The 16,127-nt window shown below is 34.9% G+C and overlaps 1 protein-coding gene across 1 annotated transcript; it reads left to right on the top strand.

Annotated features, from left to right (window-relative positions):
* The first annotated feature begins 3,416 nt into the window (after positions 1–3,416).
* Positions 3,417–14,282, top strand: LOC107478454 (mediator of RNA polymerase II transcription subunit 25). Its single transcript, XM_016098601.3, has 15 exons — positions 3,417–3,904; positions 6,207–6,237; positions 6,753–6,816; positions 7,170–7,300; positions 8,317–8,526; positions 8,663–8,728; positions 9,128–9,335; positions 9,842–9,909; positions 10,024–10,875; positions 11,816–11,869; positions 11,988–12,016; positions 12,702–12,770; positions 12,882–12,966; positions 13,278–13,364; positions 13,453–14,282. The coding sequence occupies exons 1-15, from the start codon at positions 3,807–3,809 to the stop codon at positions 14,008–14,010; spliced, it is 2,610 nt and encodes an 869-aa protein (XP_015954087.1). The 5' UTR covers positions 3,417–3,806; the 3' UTR covers positions 14,011–14,282.
* The last annotated feature ends 1,845 nt before the right edge of the window (positions 14,283–16,127 follow it).

The following is a 16,127-nucleotide window of genomic DNA, read 5'->3' as shown; positions in this document are numbered from 1 at the left end:
GTCCGACGGCTTGGACGGCAACGATAGTGGCTAGGCGCGACGACAGCTCCTCTGACAGCGGGCTCGTGGTAGGCACGACGCACTCTCTCTCCTTGGCCTTTGCTCGATGGCCTTCTCTCCTCTGGGTGTGAGATGACGGTGCGATAGCAGTGATGCCCGACGGTGCCGTCCTCCCCTCCTTTCCCCTCTCATTCTCTTCTTCCTTTTTCTCTTGTTTTCGTTTCCCCTTTCTCTTACTTTTTTTCTTTTCTTTCTCGCTGGGTGTTTTGGGAAGGGAAGGGAAGGGTTAGTGGCTACTAGGTTTAGGGGATGGAGTGCGTGAGTTGTATTATGGTTAGGGATTGGATAATTTAAGTATTTTCAATAAAAATAAGGGTAGTATAGTAACTAAAAATAATTTTAATTTAATAATAATAATATAAAGATATTATTTTCCTATTAATTCTCATTTTATTTTAAATCTTTAAATATAATAAATCATAAATGACTTATTATTTAATTTTTTAAGTAATTTTAAACTCAAAGTATTATTAATTTGACTTAAATATTTTTAGTAAAATAAATTTTTGAATATAAAATCTTAAATAAATATAATAGATGATAAAATTTTCAAAAATTTGAAGTCTTATATTTAATATGTTAAAACAAAAATTTTTATTAGTTACAAAGAATTTTTGAATTTTGTGACAAATAAATAATTTGTTATAAAAATATTGTATTTTGTGATAAATTAATTTTTTGTTACAAAATATTTAGAGCTTTTGAAACAAATAGATATTTTGTTACAAAATATTTTGAATTTTTGCAACAATGTAATCTTTTGTTACAAAACATTATAATATTTTGTAACAAAACAACAATTCGATACAAAAGCCAACATAATTTATAACAAATTTTCTTGTTATTACAAAATATTCTTATTTTGAAACAATAACTAATTATTATTACGAAAAAACCATAATTTATAATAATTTTAAATTTGATACAAATTTTTTGTTATAAATGTTTCATTTTCTTGTAGTGTTTGTTGCATCTTCTCTCCACCCAACAGTCCATCACCTCTTAGGTAGTGTTTGGTGGAGAGACAAAGACGAAAAGACTGAGACTGAGAGACAGAGACTAAGAGACTAAGAGACAGAGATTGAAATAAATCTCAGTATTCTGTTTGGTGCAAAATAGAAGATAGAAATTAAAATAAGAATGAAACTCTAATTTAATTTGTACAAAGGATAAAATTAAAATTAATTAATTGAAATGAGGGTATTTTAGGTATAAAATATTATTAAAGTTTCAGTCTCCATCTCTAAAAATTTTAGTCTCTTGTGTCCCTACTTTTTGAAGGTACTAAAATACTGAAATTTTAGAGACAAAGAAAGAAATTTTAGTAGTAGTATCTAAACCAACAAACATGATACTGACTTTCAATCTTTCAGTCTTTGTCTCCGTATCTCAAAACAAACGTTACCTTAATGGCCCATCTATTTCAATTCTTTCAAAGGCCCACCAGCTTTATGGCCCAAAAAAGGCTATCCTTATATTGATGTCTGTGGCCTTTCTTATTTTTTAAACCCAAACCGCTACCATACCACACTTGTACACCAGTTTCTAATTTTTTGTCCCCACATTCCCTTTCAAAGCATTCTTCTATCATTATTCTTTCAGACTCAATTTTCATACAATCATAAAATCCCTCATAAAATCAGCCTCTCCATTAATTCCTTTGTTTTTGAACAAAATCATTTTTCGTTCGTTGCACATGATACGGAATTAAATTCTCTTGATTGCATTCATTTAAAAACATATCTAGAGTTACCATTTTACCTTTATCTTTATCACCGTCCCTAGTCCGTGTCATGATGAGCTCAGCCGCTGAATCCCACACCGCCATCATCAACAACATTCTTTCGGCATGTGAACTAGAGCTTTCACACATTGGCCTGGCGCTTGCATTTTCCAAAAAAAAATTATTCCGTATATCTCACATCCCACCTCTTTTATAAAAACATCGAAGTCACTAGTTCCTACAATGATATGAACCCATTCCTTAATTACGTCAAATACACAAGTGTCAATTAACTCCTGGCCAACATTAAATGATATGGCGGACTTCGTCAGTTCATCAAACTTGACTACTTCCCCCCATAGACTGCCTATTGTGTTGAACGTCTCCATTGACCAAACATGTAAATGCACTCCATAACACTCTAACCAAACTCTTCTAGTCTCACTGCGTTCCGATTCTTCCCATCTCCATATACTATGAAAGAATTGTAGAAAACTATTCATTTTGAAAGTAAAAGCTTCCTCCGCATTCTTCACACTATCAAAAACTAATAGAACTTTGTATGCTTCACGCTCTCTGACTTCAACAACCTGAGGAAAGTTCTTACTGATTGCTCTCTGTAACGATTTGAAGTCGATGGCCATCGTCGTTCCTCCAACTAAACTCCTTAACAGCCAATCAAAATTCTCTTTTGCTATTGATACTTCAACCTTCTTCATCGAACCATTCTCATGCAGGTCTTTCACAGACGTAATCTTCTTAGTTTCTTCCATTCTTGTAGGATTTTCACCTATCCGTGGTTGGCTGTTCCCCATATCAGTTCTTGCAATGTCCCCTCTGCATAACCTGGTGTTCTTTCCCTCCATACTTAGCCTCGCTTACGGAAATTATCTTTCTCCTTATACTCGTATGGTGCATTTCTACTATAGCTTTCATGGTTCCCCCTTTCATCGTATAATGAATAAACACAGACAGGTAAACCTTTTCATTTTTCAGCTTTTGAGCTAGGTGGATGTCGTTGATGCGTCCCGTCTAATGGAACAAGTGAAATAATTCCTACAAAAACTGGAGAAAAAATTGTTTTATAAGCATTGATATTCTTCTCGATTTCAAATCCTAAAATCCTTTAACCGTAAATTTCTAATTCTATCCCACTTTGTGTTTCTCCCATCTCTCTCACTCGTTATCTCTCCCACTTTTGAAATGCATTTGGCACATACTAGGTGCAGATTTTCATATTCAATCTCGTATACACTTTCATCGACACCAATCTTCTTAATTATTAGCAAATCAAGATCAATTTGAAAACATGTTCTTGCGTATTTTCTTTGTTTCACCAATTTGGTAGCTAAATCTACCTAAACAATCCTGAGCATGGCTTCCTCGTCATAGTACCAAATGTTTAGATGTATTATGTTATAATATTAAAAGATATAAATAAGTTATTATATATAAAAGATTTTTTTTCTGAATTGATCGATTTCTAGTTTTGTTTGACCGATTTATTCGATTTTCGAACAGTTTTTAATAAAATAATTTTGCTTTAATAACCAAATCGTATTCGTATAGTCAAATGGTTTTCGATCTATGTGGTCTAATTTTGAGAATATTGATTAAAACACATTTATGTTAAAAAAAAAGACATTTATGTCACATCCTTTGCAGATGTGAATCAAAAGATAGTGTAACTAAAGTAGACAACAATTAAAGAAAACCAGTATTCTGGTGTTCTCCCTCTTCTCCTTACTTGCACCTTCCGCCACCCAAAATCTTGTTTAGTTTCAGAAATTTTTAATTTAGGCAAAATTTCCAGAGAGAGTGAGGGTCACATTGTTGAACTCGTCGCCGATAACCTATTCAGCTTGTCTTATCCGGACCTGCTAGGCCCAGACGGAGTCTCACCGAAGGACAGCTCGTCGGCCGCCTCGCCTGTCGGATCTACTGCGACTCGGCGGCATCACTTCCATTACCAAAACCCCCTCGTTCTCTTGAATTTTTTTGACCGTTTTACCCTTCCGAAAGAATGGCAGAGAAACAGGTCATCATAGTCGTCGAAAGCACCGCTGCTTTGGGACCCTATTGGGATACGATTCTCGTGGATTACATTGACAAGATCATCAGGTTCCTTGTCTCTGTTCCTTATAATGTTTTGTTTCTCTCTCTCTATTTAATCACAATTAGGGTTTCGTATTATTGTCTGGATTTGAGTATTTTATTACCATGTCTCAGAGTTGATTCTGGTTGATTGTTAATCCCGTTTCCCGCTTTTGATTTTCTTGCTTTTTAGTTGTTGGTTAATGGATGGTTCTTTTATGTATTTGGTTCCTTTTCGAGAGAGTGTGAAGCTATGGGTAACTGGTTTATGAGACTGGAGTTAGTTTTGAAGTCTCACACCGAGTAAGAATGAATTAAGTGAGGCAATATGATATCGAGCGTTCAGATTAATTGCTTTAGGGTTTGTTGTCATGAGTTGGTGTCAGTTCTGAGAGAGGAGACCATGGTGGGCTTTACAATTATTGGGACTTCAAGTGTAAGTAGTGAAGTACAACATTAGCTTAAAATGAATTAAATGGGGAGTAAATGACATGGAGAATCCCACAATCCCGTTGTCACAAGGGTGTTTTTTTTAAATATTCGTCTTCAGAGTTGTCGAGAGGTTTATGCAGTATCTTTTATTGCTTGAGGGTTTTGATCAGCTTTATCGTGCGGCAATGATGGGCTATTCCTTTGCATGTTCCTTTTACGTTTAGTTCCATGAAAGTTTACAATAGTTTGTTTGGTTGTGTCATAATATTTGGTTTGCTTGACTCCCATATAGCTTTTACTGTCTAGGCGTAGAAGTTCTTTCGAATGTCTTGCAATAATTACAGTTTAGGTAATTTTCAATGGAGAATCAAATGTGGTTTCATGGTAAGAGTGGCATGAGGCAAGGAGATCCTTGATCCTATTTCTTGTTCACTTTAGTGGTGGATCTTAGTTGCTCACTTGCTTGATCTCTAGAGCAGTGACAACTGTGTCAAATTTAGTGGTGTCAATGTCAGGTTTTAAAGGTATTATAATATCTGATTTGCTGTTTACTAATGACACATGTTCTTAGAAAATGATAAGAGATAACTTTTTGAATTCCCCCCTAAATTTATGTTCTGAGTTGTCCTTTGGATTGAAGATTCAGGATTTTTCTCTTCTAAAGTGCAAAAGTAGGGGACTAAACATCACTAGATTATTTAATGGGTTGCACTTGCTGTGGAAAGTATTGATCCAATGGTGTATAGCTTCTCACTTTTAAACTTATGATTTTGTGCACTTTAGAGGAAATCCAACAATCTATCTGTATTAAATCGGTGTAGCTGGTATTATATTGGTCTGCTCCTACTAAGGTGCAGGCAGATTGTTTAGCCATTATCGAGGACATAGATTGATGTTGTTTCTTACCACAGTGTTTTTTTTCCCTTGATTATTTTTTCTCTCTCCTTGTGCTTTTCTGGGTCCCTTTTGTGCGGTTTCTTATATCACCTGAGTTGTTATTCCCTTTCTTCTGTACCTAATAAAATTTAGTTTAACTCAAGATTTTGAAATGTTGAGACTTTTTGTTCCTCTAAAGATAGCTTAGATGCAAAAGTAGTTTTATTTTATTAGAATATGTAAGAGAATCTACAAAAGAGCTTAAGCATACTTTCTTGGAGAAAGATCTTCTAAAGTGAGGAGATTGGTAAGTGAGAAAGTGAAGAGTTAGTCAATATTGAATTTGTAACTTTTATCACTTGTGAGCCACACTACTTTGATTCAAAGGGTGATTAGACCCTCACTTTTTCACTTTACCAATTCCTCAGTTTAGAGGATCTTACCATATTTGCATATATACAAAAGTCTTAAAAGGCTTAGCCTGGAGCCGTTTCAAAACCCAAATAAATTGTTCCAAAGTCACAAATTCATGAAACAAAATATATATATTTTAGTTTATTGTTCACTTTTGAATTAGGCTTTTGGATAACCATTCAAGTAAAGGGTGTCAATGTTAGATAATTTTTCTAGTGTGGCAATACATGATTAGATATTCTTTTAGATTGATGATACATACAAATGAAATCCTTTTTATTTTATTTTAACATTTTGAGTGGAAGTGGTCGATAAATAATGCCAAAGAAAGATTGGCGGTGTCTGATCGGAACCAAATATGACTCATTTATCAGTCTTGTAGTTATTTAATGCTTTCGGAGTTGACATTTTATGTTATAACTTAAAATAGCTAGGCTTGTTCCTCGCCAGCTTAAGATTGTGGTATTCAATAGAATTCACCTTTTGCCTTAGTGGTTTATAATATCATTTTCAGTATACTCCTTTGCGTGGATTTTAAGTTACTTTAAAGGTTACACATCATAGGTTACATGATTGACACATTTCGCTTGTTGTCGTTTTGTTGCAGGTCTCTTGTTGGAACTGACTCCACTGGCCAGGTATATCATTTGGTTTGACTAAAATTTCACAATCTTTAAAAAGGGAAAAAAAGAAAAAAAAATTAAACTTTGTATTATGGAGAATAAATGAACTAGCAAATGTAATTACAACAAGAAATAGCAAAGAAATAGTAAAATGTGTATGGTACTTCACGAGGCCATTTCTTTCCCACTGTTACACTTGGAGAGGCCACAACTCTAGATTATAATCTGTGATTCACACCGAATGGAATATTTATTCATTGCAAAAGCAGCAAATCGATGCTTTCATCCTTGCCACATTATTCAATGCTTTGAACAGTACTTTTAAGTTTTGTTTTGATTAAATTTTCTAAACTTATTGCTGGATTTTCGTTTATGTTCCCAGTTACCTCATAAAATTGATTTTCTCTTAATCATGTTTATATTATTGTGTGCATTTCTTCGGCCCAATGGAAGTTAAAGTATTCCTTTAATCATGGCCAATTTTGATCTTGCGGTTGGTCTATTGATTTTATTTTCCCATTCATTTGCAGAAGCCTTCTGTATCCAACATTGAGTTTGCCCTAGCCACCTTCAATACTCATGGATGTTATTCTAGTAAGGGTTGGATAATCCTTTTTTTTTTTGTGTTCAGTGAATAATGTCTGTTTAAAAGCTGCTTATTAACTTTCTGCCGAATTATAGAATTAATCATGATGATGATGATGATGATGGTGATGATGCTTCTTCTTAACCCCATGTTACATTTTCAAATAAACACGTAGCTAACAAAAAAAAGAAGAGGAAAACATGCAACAGTCTTTACAATTTCAGCATTTTGTTTTCTTGCCTCAATAAAAAGTTAAACTAGAAGACGGAAGTCCTTGTTTTCTTCTCATCAATCCCTGTTAGCAATGAAAATAATTGCATATGAAATGAGCAGCTGCTTACATAGGCATCATTAAATGCAGGTGTCCTCGTGCAACGGACTGGCTGGACAAGAGACCCCGATATTTTCTTCCTCTGGCTATCAGCGATACCCTTTACTGGTGGTGGTTTTAATGATGCAGCAATTGCTGAAGGGCTTGCTGAAGCTCTGATGGTACGTATGCCGTATACTATAGTTTCCTTTTTGTGTTGTCACCTTCCATTTGATAGGTGTATATATTTCTGATCTTGATTCATCATCTTTATTGTGTTTTGTTTTACTCCTAATATGTATAAATATGTCTACATATGTATTTGTGTGAGGACATGCCGGATAACAGTTTTTAACCAATTTCTAGTAATTGATTGCACCTTGAACTAATAGTGATATTGTTCAGTTTAAATGTTTAATGTACATGAAGCAGAGAGTAAAATGTAAGATAGATAAAATGAAATACAACTACAGTGAAGATAGATTATTAACTTTTAACGTGTTAGGTGAAAAATATATTGCTTTCTAAATGTATTTTATAGTCTTATTAAAATTCAATAATTCATAAAATTCGTAAAACTTGATTGCAAATATATTGATTTAAATTATTAATTATTGAATGCATATGCAGCATTCTTATTTTATTTAGCAATAATTTCTTAAAATAAAAGAATATTGACTTCTTGAGGTTTAATATGTTATTTAGAATTATTAAATATATTCTACTTTTATCTATGGATTTTATTCTGAAAGTCAATTTAACTTTATTCATTTCAGAACAATTTTAATTAAGTTTTGAGAAAAGCGATGTAATTTCTCATTGAATAGAATCTTATGAATTGAAACATCAATTGTATGTTTGGTTTTTATGCATGAAGCTTTATTTATTGTGATGTATTTTTTGCAATTATGCAATCAAGGGTTGTCATATTTTTCTTCTCTTTTTTGATTTCTTTTATTTATTTTTTCCTTTCCCTCCTCTCTTTAATGTTCAATTAATGCACATAGATTGATATACATCTTTGGAAGAATGCCTTGGTTGCAGATAAGTTTAATTGTAAAGGCTTCAACAATTTCAGCTTCATTTCATACCCTGTATTTTTGCAATTATGTAATCAAGGGTTGCCACGATACCCTCTTATTTATGAACTTTATGGACATCTCTATTGATCCTCTTACCCCAATGTGCGAATGTCTAGATGTTCCCAAGTTCTCAAGATGGTGGGCCCAATCAGCAAAATGTGGACATGCACAAGCATTGTATCCTTATAGCAGCAAGTAATCCTTATCCACTGCAGACACCAGTTTATGTTCCAAGACTGCCCAACATAGAGCAGAGTGAAACCATTGACTCAGATGCAGGGAACCGTTTATATGATGCTGAAGCTGTAGCTAAAGCATTTCCTCAGGTACTTATTGCGTTATTTGTTTATTTACATCTACTGTTTTAGTAATGCACTTCTTGTTGCTATTGTTATGATTATTTATTTATTGTCTTTCTGCTGTTAATCTTTGTTCTGATGGAATGTGATCTTCTGCATGCAGCTTTCTGTTTCTCTGTCAGTCATCTGTCCAAAACAACTTGCAAAAATTAAAGCCATCTACAATGCGGTAAGGATGACATAGCATGGGTGTACTGTAATCATAATCTGTCCTTTATAAACTAAATCAGTCATGAGTCTTAACTTTAGACTAATATAAAACATCAAGATGGTTTGCTTTCTAAACTAAAATTAGAGAGAATCAATAGTATAATTACAATATCAACTAATATTTCACATTTCGAAATGCACACTTCCTTAGTTATTGTCACTGCTTTCCATTTTGAGCACCGAATTGATCTCTTACAAAAGATCCTTAGTCCAGAGCAAATACATGTGCTGATGGCTAGATTTTTTAATTTTACCAGAGTTTTCCTCTTTTTGATTTGAGCAGACCTGATTAAATTAAGAAAGTGTTTTCTCCTGTGTGAATTTGTTTGATGTTTATTTTATTTCTTTGGTATTGGAGGGGAAGCGTAACAATAGAGCAGCTGATCCACCAGTTGATGTCAAAGTTAGTCATTTCCTTGTTTTAATATCAGAAAGTTTCAAGGAAGCACGTGCTGCTTTGAGTCGATCTGGGGTAACAAGCGTGCCTTCAAATCAGAGTCCTGTTAAAGTAGATGCAGTTTCTGGCATACCTGTTACAGGCGCACCACCGACTTCTATGCCATCAGGTATTCAGGATTCAATTAGCACTGAAAACTACTTTGCTTTCTGTAGTTATATTTCTTGTCTATCATGTCACATGCATAATTTTAAAGAACAACTAGATAAATCATAATACATATATCTGAAATTTTACTCTAATTCATTGATGTGGGGGCAAGGATAAAATTAGTCAACTATGGATCTGTTACTCAGAGGTTTCTGAGTTAGCTTTGGATCATCACTTCTTCATATTAGCAGTACCAGTTCAATTTTATAGATCAAATGGATCTGGATACGCTTTATACATTATCTACATCTAAAGGAAAAAGATAGGTTAAATTCTCCGTCAATATAGTATGCACTGTCTTCTCTGTTTGGTCAACAAGATCAGTCTGAAAATTTCTTGCCTTATGTATGCCATGTTTAAATAAATGGGCATCAGTTAATAACAATCTTAAGTGGCTTGGTTGTTCTTTTGGTCTTGTGGTTGAAGATCTAGTATATTTATCATGATATTTCTATGAATTTTCAGTGAATGGATCTATCCCAAACCGTCAACCAATTTCTGGTGGGAATGTGGTCCCTGCTACCGTGAAAGTGGTAAACTTAACATACCATTAAGATTATAGAATTATATCTCTATAGTATGGTATTGTTTTCAGTTTTTCTTGCATGTTTTTCAAGTGATCCTAGATACATATAATACTTCTACAGGAGCCAATTCCTGTAACAACTATGGTACCTGGACCTGGATTTCCTCAAAATTCATCAGCTCCTCGTGCTACTGCTAATAATCAAGGAGTACCAAGCTTGCAGACATCTTCTCCATCTTCTATGACTCAAGATATTATGACAAGTAATGAAAATGCACAGGATACAAAGCCTACCGTATCCATGTTGCAGCCCATGAGACCAGTGAATTCTGCTCAGGCAAACATGAACATTTTGAACAAAGTGTCTCAAGCACGACAGGTGATGAATTCTGCTGCATTAGGCAGTGGAACCTCTATGGGAATTCAGTCAATGGGTCAGACTCCTGTTGCCATGCATATGTCAAACATGATATCCAGTGGGATGGCTTCTTCTATACCTGCACCTCAAAATGTATTTTCATCTGGACAGTCGGGAATAACATCAATCTCAAGTTCTGGACCTCTTAATGGTCCTGCACAAGTTGCACAAAACTCAGGTCTCAGTTCGATAGCTTCAGCCACTTCTAATATGGCTGGAAGTCCAAATATTGGGATCTCACAACCAATGGGTAATGTTCAAGGTGCTGTCAGTATGGGACAGCAGGTACCAGGTATGAGTCAAGGAAACCCTTCGGGAGCGCAAATGGTGCAAGGTGGAGTCAACATGAACCAAAATATGATTAATAATGGCCTTGGTCCATCAGTTGTCTCTTCTGGAACTGGCACAATGATTCCTACTCCAGGAATGTCTCAACAAGTCCAACCAGGCATGCAGCCGCTTGTGAACAACAATGCAGCTGCTAATATGTCTTTGCCACAACAGACATCAGGTGGTATGCAATCCACACAATCCAAATATGTGAAGGTCTGGGAGGTATGCCCATTACCCCGTTTTCATTTTAGCGAGCTTTTTCCTCTTTTTTCTTGTAAATTTCAGTATATATAGTGTGGAATAAATAATTTCATTTTATTTAGAAATAACAAAAAAAAAAATTTCCATTTTCTATGTGAAAACCATTTTCTTCTCACGAAAAGGAATAAATAGTATCTTTCTTATAATTTGCATTAATTGTTGTAATCATTATCCATATGGTGGGCATTTTGAAGATTTTAGTTTGTATCTTTCAATGCTATGGTGTTTAAGTGCAATTGAGTGTAAGAAAAGTAATTCACACATCTTAATTCCTTAGTTCTTTGTAATCACCTTAAATAGCATGCAATATCTTTTCATATGTCATCAAAGATTCAGTGATATTTACAAGGTCTAAACTACTATATCGAAGTTATTATATTTATGTTGTTTCTAGTTGCGGCTGATTACCAATAGAGTAAATACCCAGTACAGTCCCTCTGTCAATTTTCATAAAGGAAGATGCGGTCCGTAACCAAAAACAAATGAGTCAATGACCCCTAACCATTCGCTTTTGAGACATACCTAACCTTTTTCATCCAAGAATATATAGAATGTAAGATTAGCACGAGGAAGAGAAACACTAATATAAAAGTAAAAATTAGAAAAGACACCCTACCACAAGTAAAGAGATTTAAGTTTCTTGGATACATTATATAGGATAATAGAAAAATCGAAGAGGATGTAGACCATAGGATTCAAGCGGGTTGGTTAAAGTGGCGGAGTGTGTTTGATATTGTGACAAAAAAGTACATCTAAAACTTAGACTAGATATGTTATTTGGATTGGAGTGTTGGGTGGCAAAGGGTGAGTTGCTTGATATCGGGCGGTGGTGGCAAGTTTTTGGATTTCACTTTAGCTTTATTGTGCTTTGGTCAAAATTTAATAAGTGAAATTTTTGCAGGGAAGCTTATCTGGGCAAAGGCAAGGGCAACCTGTATTTATCACTAAACTTGAAGTATGTTTATCCCTATAGTCTTTTCCATCTCATTATGGCAGTTGATGTAATTTTTTGGCATCTGGCTTCTTATTCACTTCGATTTTTTAACCTGATGTATAATTTCTTTGTCATACAGGGTTACAGGAATGCTTCTGCCTCTGAGACGTAAGTTTTTGAATTTGCTCTCTCTTCCCCGAATACTATTGTCCTTCATATTTTACATCCCGGTGTTGAGTTCCTTTTGAACTTTAAACGGAATTTTTAAAGAAGTCTTTACAACTTCATCCTGCAATTTATTTCATCACAAGTATCGAGTTTATCGGGGAAATATGTGGAAGACCATATGTTTACTAATAACACCCTCAAGCTGATATCAATGTAATATCAGTTTTAAGGAAGAAAAGAAAACAGAATTGGAATTGCAAAAACTGGAAGAAATCCAAATTAGAGCACTATAGAAGCTCTCTCCCTAAGCCTATTCTCAAATGGATGCCTTCCTCCTGGCTTCTTCCGTCAGCCCTCTCATTTAATTCCACAAATAGCTTCTCATGCCAACTCCGGAGATTTGGTTACAGTTCATGCACCCACTACTTCCTATCTAAATGTGTATTGCCTCCATTTACCTGTTATTTCCATACACTAGTAATATGTAGGTACCTAAAATACTCCCCGCTTAGAGAATCACTTTGTTCTCAAGTATTGTAACTACAGGGAATAATACAACAACAACAACAAATTTAAGTTTTGCTTAGAGAGTGGCATGCAAATTTAAGTTTTGCTTGTTTGATTAAATCGTCATAAAAAACTTATTTTCAATAATTTACTGACCGATCACTTTTGGTTGTCCCAGGCTTGCAGCAAACTGGCCCCCGGTAATGCAAATCGTTCGGCTTATATCCCAAGACCACATGAATAACAAGTTAGGCTTCATTTAACTTATGTTTTGCTTGTGCATGTTCACGTCTGTAGGTGTATCTTACCTTTTAACATTTTCTGTGCGAATTTTTTTTATTTAAAACTGTGACATTAGGCAATACGTTGGAAAGGCAGATTTCCTAGTTTTTCGGGCGATGAACCCACATGGTTTTCTTGGTCAGCTGCAGGAGAAGAAGCTGGTAAGTTTTGCTTTCAAATATTAGTGAATGTAGCGACCTTCTAAGGCCTAGGAAATCAAGAAATATCTCATAATATAATATCGTAATTGTATCTCTAAAATATTAGTGTTAATATCATGAATCATGTCTTAGGATTAGTTTCCATCGTTCTTTTTATTGCATGATTTGCCTTTATTTATGATCTAGATAGTTAACTTGTTATAAATTTCCAAATTTAAACCATGCCAATAGATCTAGACCACTAATTTCATAACTTTCGGATAGGAACTTATATTTGGTTTGATTTTTCTTCCCTCTTATTTTGATTTCAGTGTGCGGTTATCCAATTGCCATCCCAGACGTTGCTGCTATCTGTTTCCGACAAAGCTTTCCGCTTGATTGGGATGCTTTTCCCTGGGGTAACATTTGTTTCCAACCAAATACAAATGGAAAAAAACATTTGTTTGTTGAGCTTTGAGCCTTTATTAAGATTTCAATTGCAAACAGGATATGGTTGTATTTAAACCGCAATTAACCAGTCAGCAGCAGCAACAAATGCAGCAGCAGCAGCAGCAACAGCACCAACAATTGCAATCAGGACAGCATCTTCCACAGTTGCAACAACAGCAGCAACTTCCTCACATGCAGCAGCAACAACTTCCTCAGCTACAACAGCAACAGCCACAGCAACAGCAACAACAACCACAGCAGCAGCAGCAACTTCCCCAGCTTCAACAGCAGCAGCAGCATCAACAGCTGCAACAACAACAGCTTCCTCAGCAGGTCCAGTTGCAGCAGCAGCAGCAGCAACAGCTTCCACAAATCCAGCAACAGCAACACCCCCAACTTCAACAGCAACAACTCTCACAGCTTCAGCCTCAGCAACAGCTTCCACAGTTACAGCAACTGCAGCAGCATCAACAACTCCCTCAGCAACAACTTGTTGGGGCTGGGATGGGACAAGCATATGTTCAAGGACCTGGGCGGTCTCAGTTGGTTTCTCAGGGACAGGTTTCATCACAAGGAGGAACAAACATGGGTGGAGGAGGGAACTTCATAAATTAAACGGCTTGAGTTTAGGCATAATTTGTAACAGGGTAGAATGACGCTTAATGATTCATGTAGTCGACCCAAACCAAACCAAGGGAAATGTCTTTTGGGGACGCTATTTATATAGGTCTGGTAAGTCTTACTCTTAACCAGATAACATGTTAATAGTATATAACGTAAATTAAGAGCACGTTAGAAAGTTATTTGGAGGGTAATGTTAGCTGCTAAGTTGACTTGAAAATCGTGTTAATTATGAACCTAATTGACAGCAAATATTAGATGAACAATCTTCACAAATAATGCACAAAATGTACATGTCACTCATTTTTTTTCTTGGACATGGTGAATGTTCCGCCTTAAATTTTTTGGCCTGTCTATGTGTCTTTATTATGTTAGGAAAAAAGACCGTTATTCCAAGGTCTTTTTTGAGTTTGCAACTTATTCTCTCAATTTTTACATACTCAGTCCCAAGTTTGAATAAGAGAGATTGGTTGTGTAAGGCTTTGGATAGTAATACAAAATTTTATGGAACCTTCATGACATGAATCAAATATAATATGGTGCTAAAGCTACCCCGTCCTTTACAAGACTGTAAAGGGACATAAAAGAAATTGATTAATCTGGCTAATCCCTTTCGCTGTGTTTGGAATGAGATCGAGACAGAGATACAAATATTATATGGCTTCAATACGATGTAAAATGAGTAAGGGCCATTGCATTGATGTTTGGGTGTAGTATAAAATGAGCAATAGTTATCATTTATTGGGAACAAAGAAGCGCAATTAAGTTAATTCACAAAATGTAAAGATAAATGCAACAAAAAGTTGCGGTTTCAGACATGTAATATAAGTACTTAGAGGAAAATATATGGAAGTGGTAGATACTATGAGAAGAAAAAAAATTAACATAATATGCCTATAAGAACTGAAGTGTGTGAGAGCAAAGGCAAAGGAGTTGAATACCTCTGATTTTAAGCTTTGGGACAAAGAAATGATGAAAAATAACAATAGGTAGGCATTCACATGGATAACTAATGGAAGAAGGATGTTATGAATGCTAAAAAGGATGGACAAATGCATCATTGCAATAAAACTTGTTGCGGAGTGCGAGGCCTTTTATTTGACTAGGGCCTATGCCCCACAAGTTGGTTTGGAATAACATCATAAGATAAGGTTTTGAGAAGACAATAAACATTTAATCTAAGTTATGTCATAGGAAGATAAAATTTTCTATTGGGGTCATGGTTTTATAGTTGTCAACACCATGGATAAAATTATCTTGGACTCTTCAATTTTTGATCTTATAAGAAAAAACTTGGTTTAAAAAGAGAAACGTACATCTCATAATTTACAAGCATAAGGAGATAAAACTGTTAAATTGATTTTCTTTTGTTAAGGAGGGTTGACAAAATTTTGCATCAATTGTGAAATTATTCTGATAAGTTTGAACTTTGGACTATGGAGTATCCTAATAGAAGGGAAGACTCTGCCAAAATATTTAAAATACCTTATTGGCCTAAACTTAAAAAATGTGGAGTATCCTCATCTTAAGGGAAACTTGGCTGAATTTTTTAAAAATTAGTTAGATATAGTAAAAAAGGTATTTTTCTTTTCTTTTTTTTTATACTCTATTTCACTACTACACCATGCAGCCACTACTTCGGGGTTACTCCCTCGATTTAGGGGGGACGTGGCGGTGGCCTTTTTGCAGGGGTTACCACCCATCACGAGGATGGATAAACTTCTATTTTATGATTATTTTTTGATAGAAAAACGTAGAGTTTATCAACTTATCTTGCATTTATTTATAGAAAATGCATAATTTTATGAAATTTTTCAAATTATGTTTAATTGTGAAAAACATACTTTTTATGTTTGAAAATTGTCAAATTTAATTTACTTTTATTCTATTTGATATCTTGATATGTTTATTTGAGTAATTGAAAGTTTAGAAGACAATGATGACTTGAAAAAATGAAGAAAACACATGCAAAAGTAGAAAATTCACGAAGAAATGAAGATTGGAGAATTCTATGGTTGTGCGTATGCATGCCTTGTGCATACATATGACCTAGAATTTGTGCGTACGCATGGCTTGTGCTTACGCATGAGAGACAGCATGCGATTTACTTA

The sequence above is a fragment of the Arachis duranensis genome, chromosome 3 (assembly GCF_000817695.3).
Source record: "Arachis duranensis cultivar V14167 chromosome 3, aradu.V14167.gnm2.J7QH, whole genome shotgun sequence".
NCBI classification, from domain to species: domain Eukaryota; kingdom Viridiplantae; phylum Streptophyta; class Magnoliopsida; order Fabales; family Fabaceae; genus Arachis; species Arachis duranensis.
This window is presented reverse-complemented; position numbering and strand designations above follow the sequence as displayed.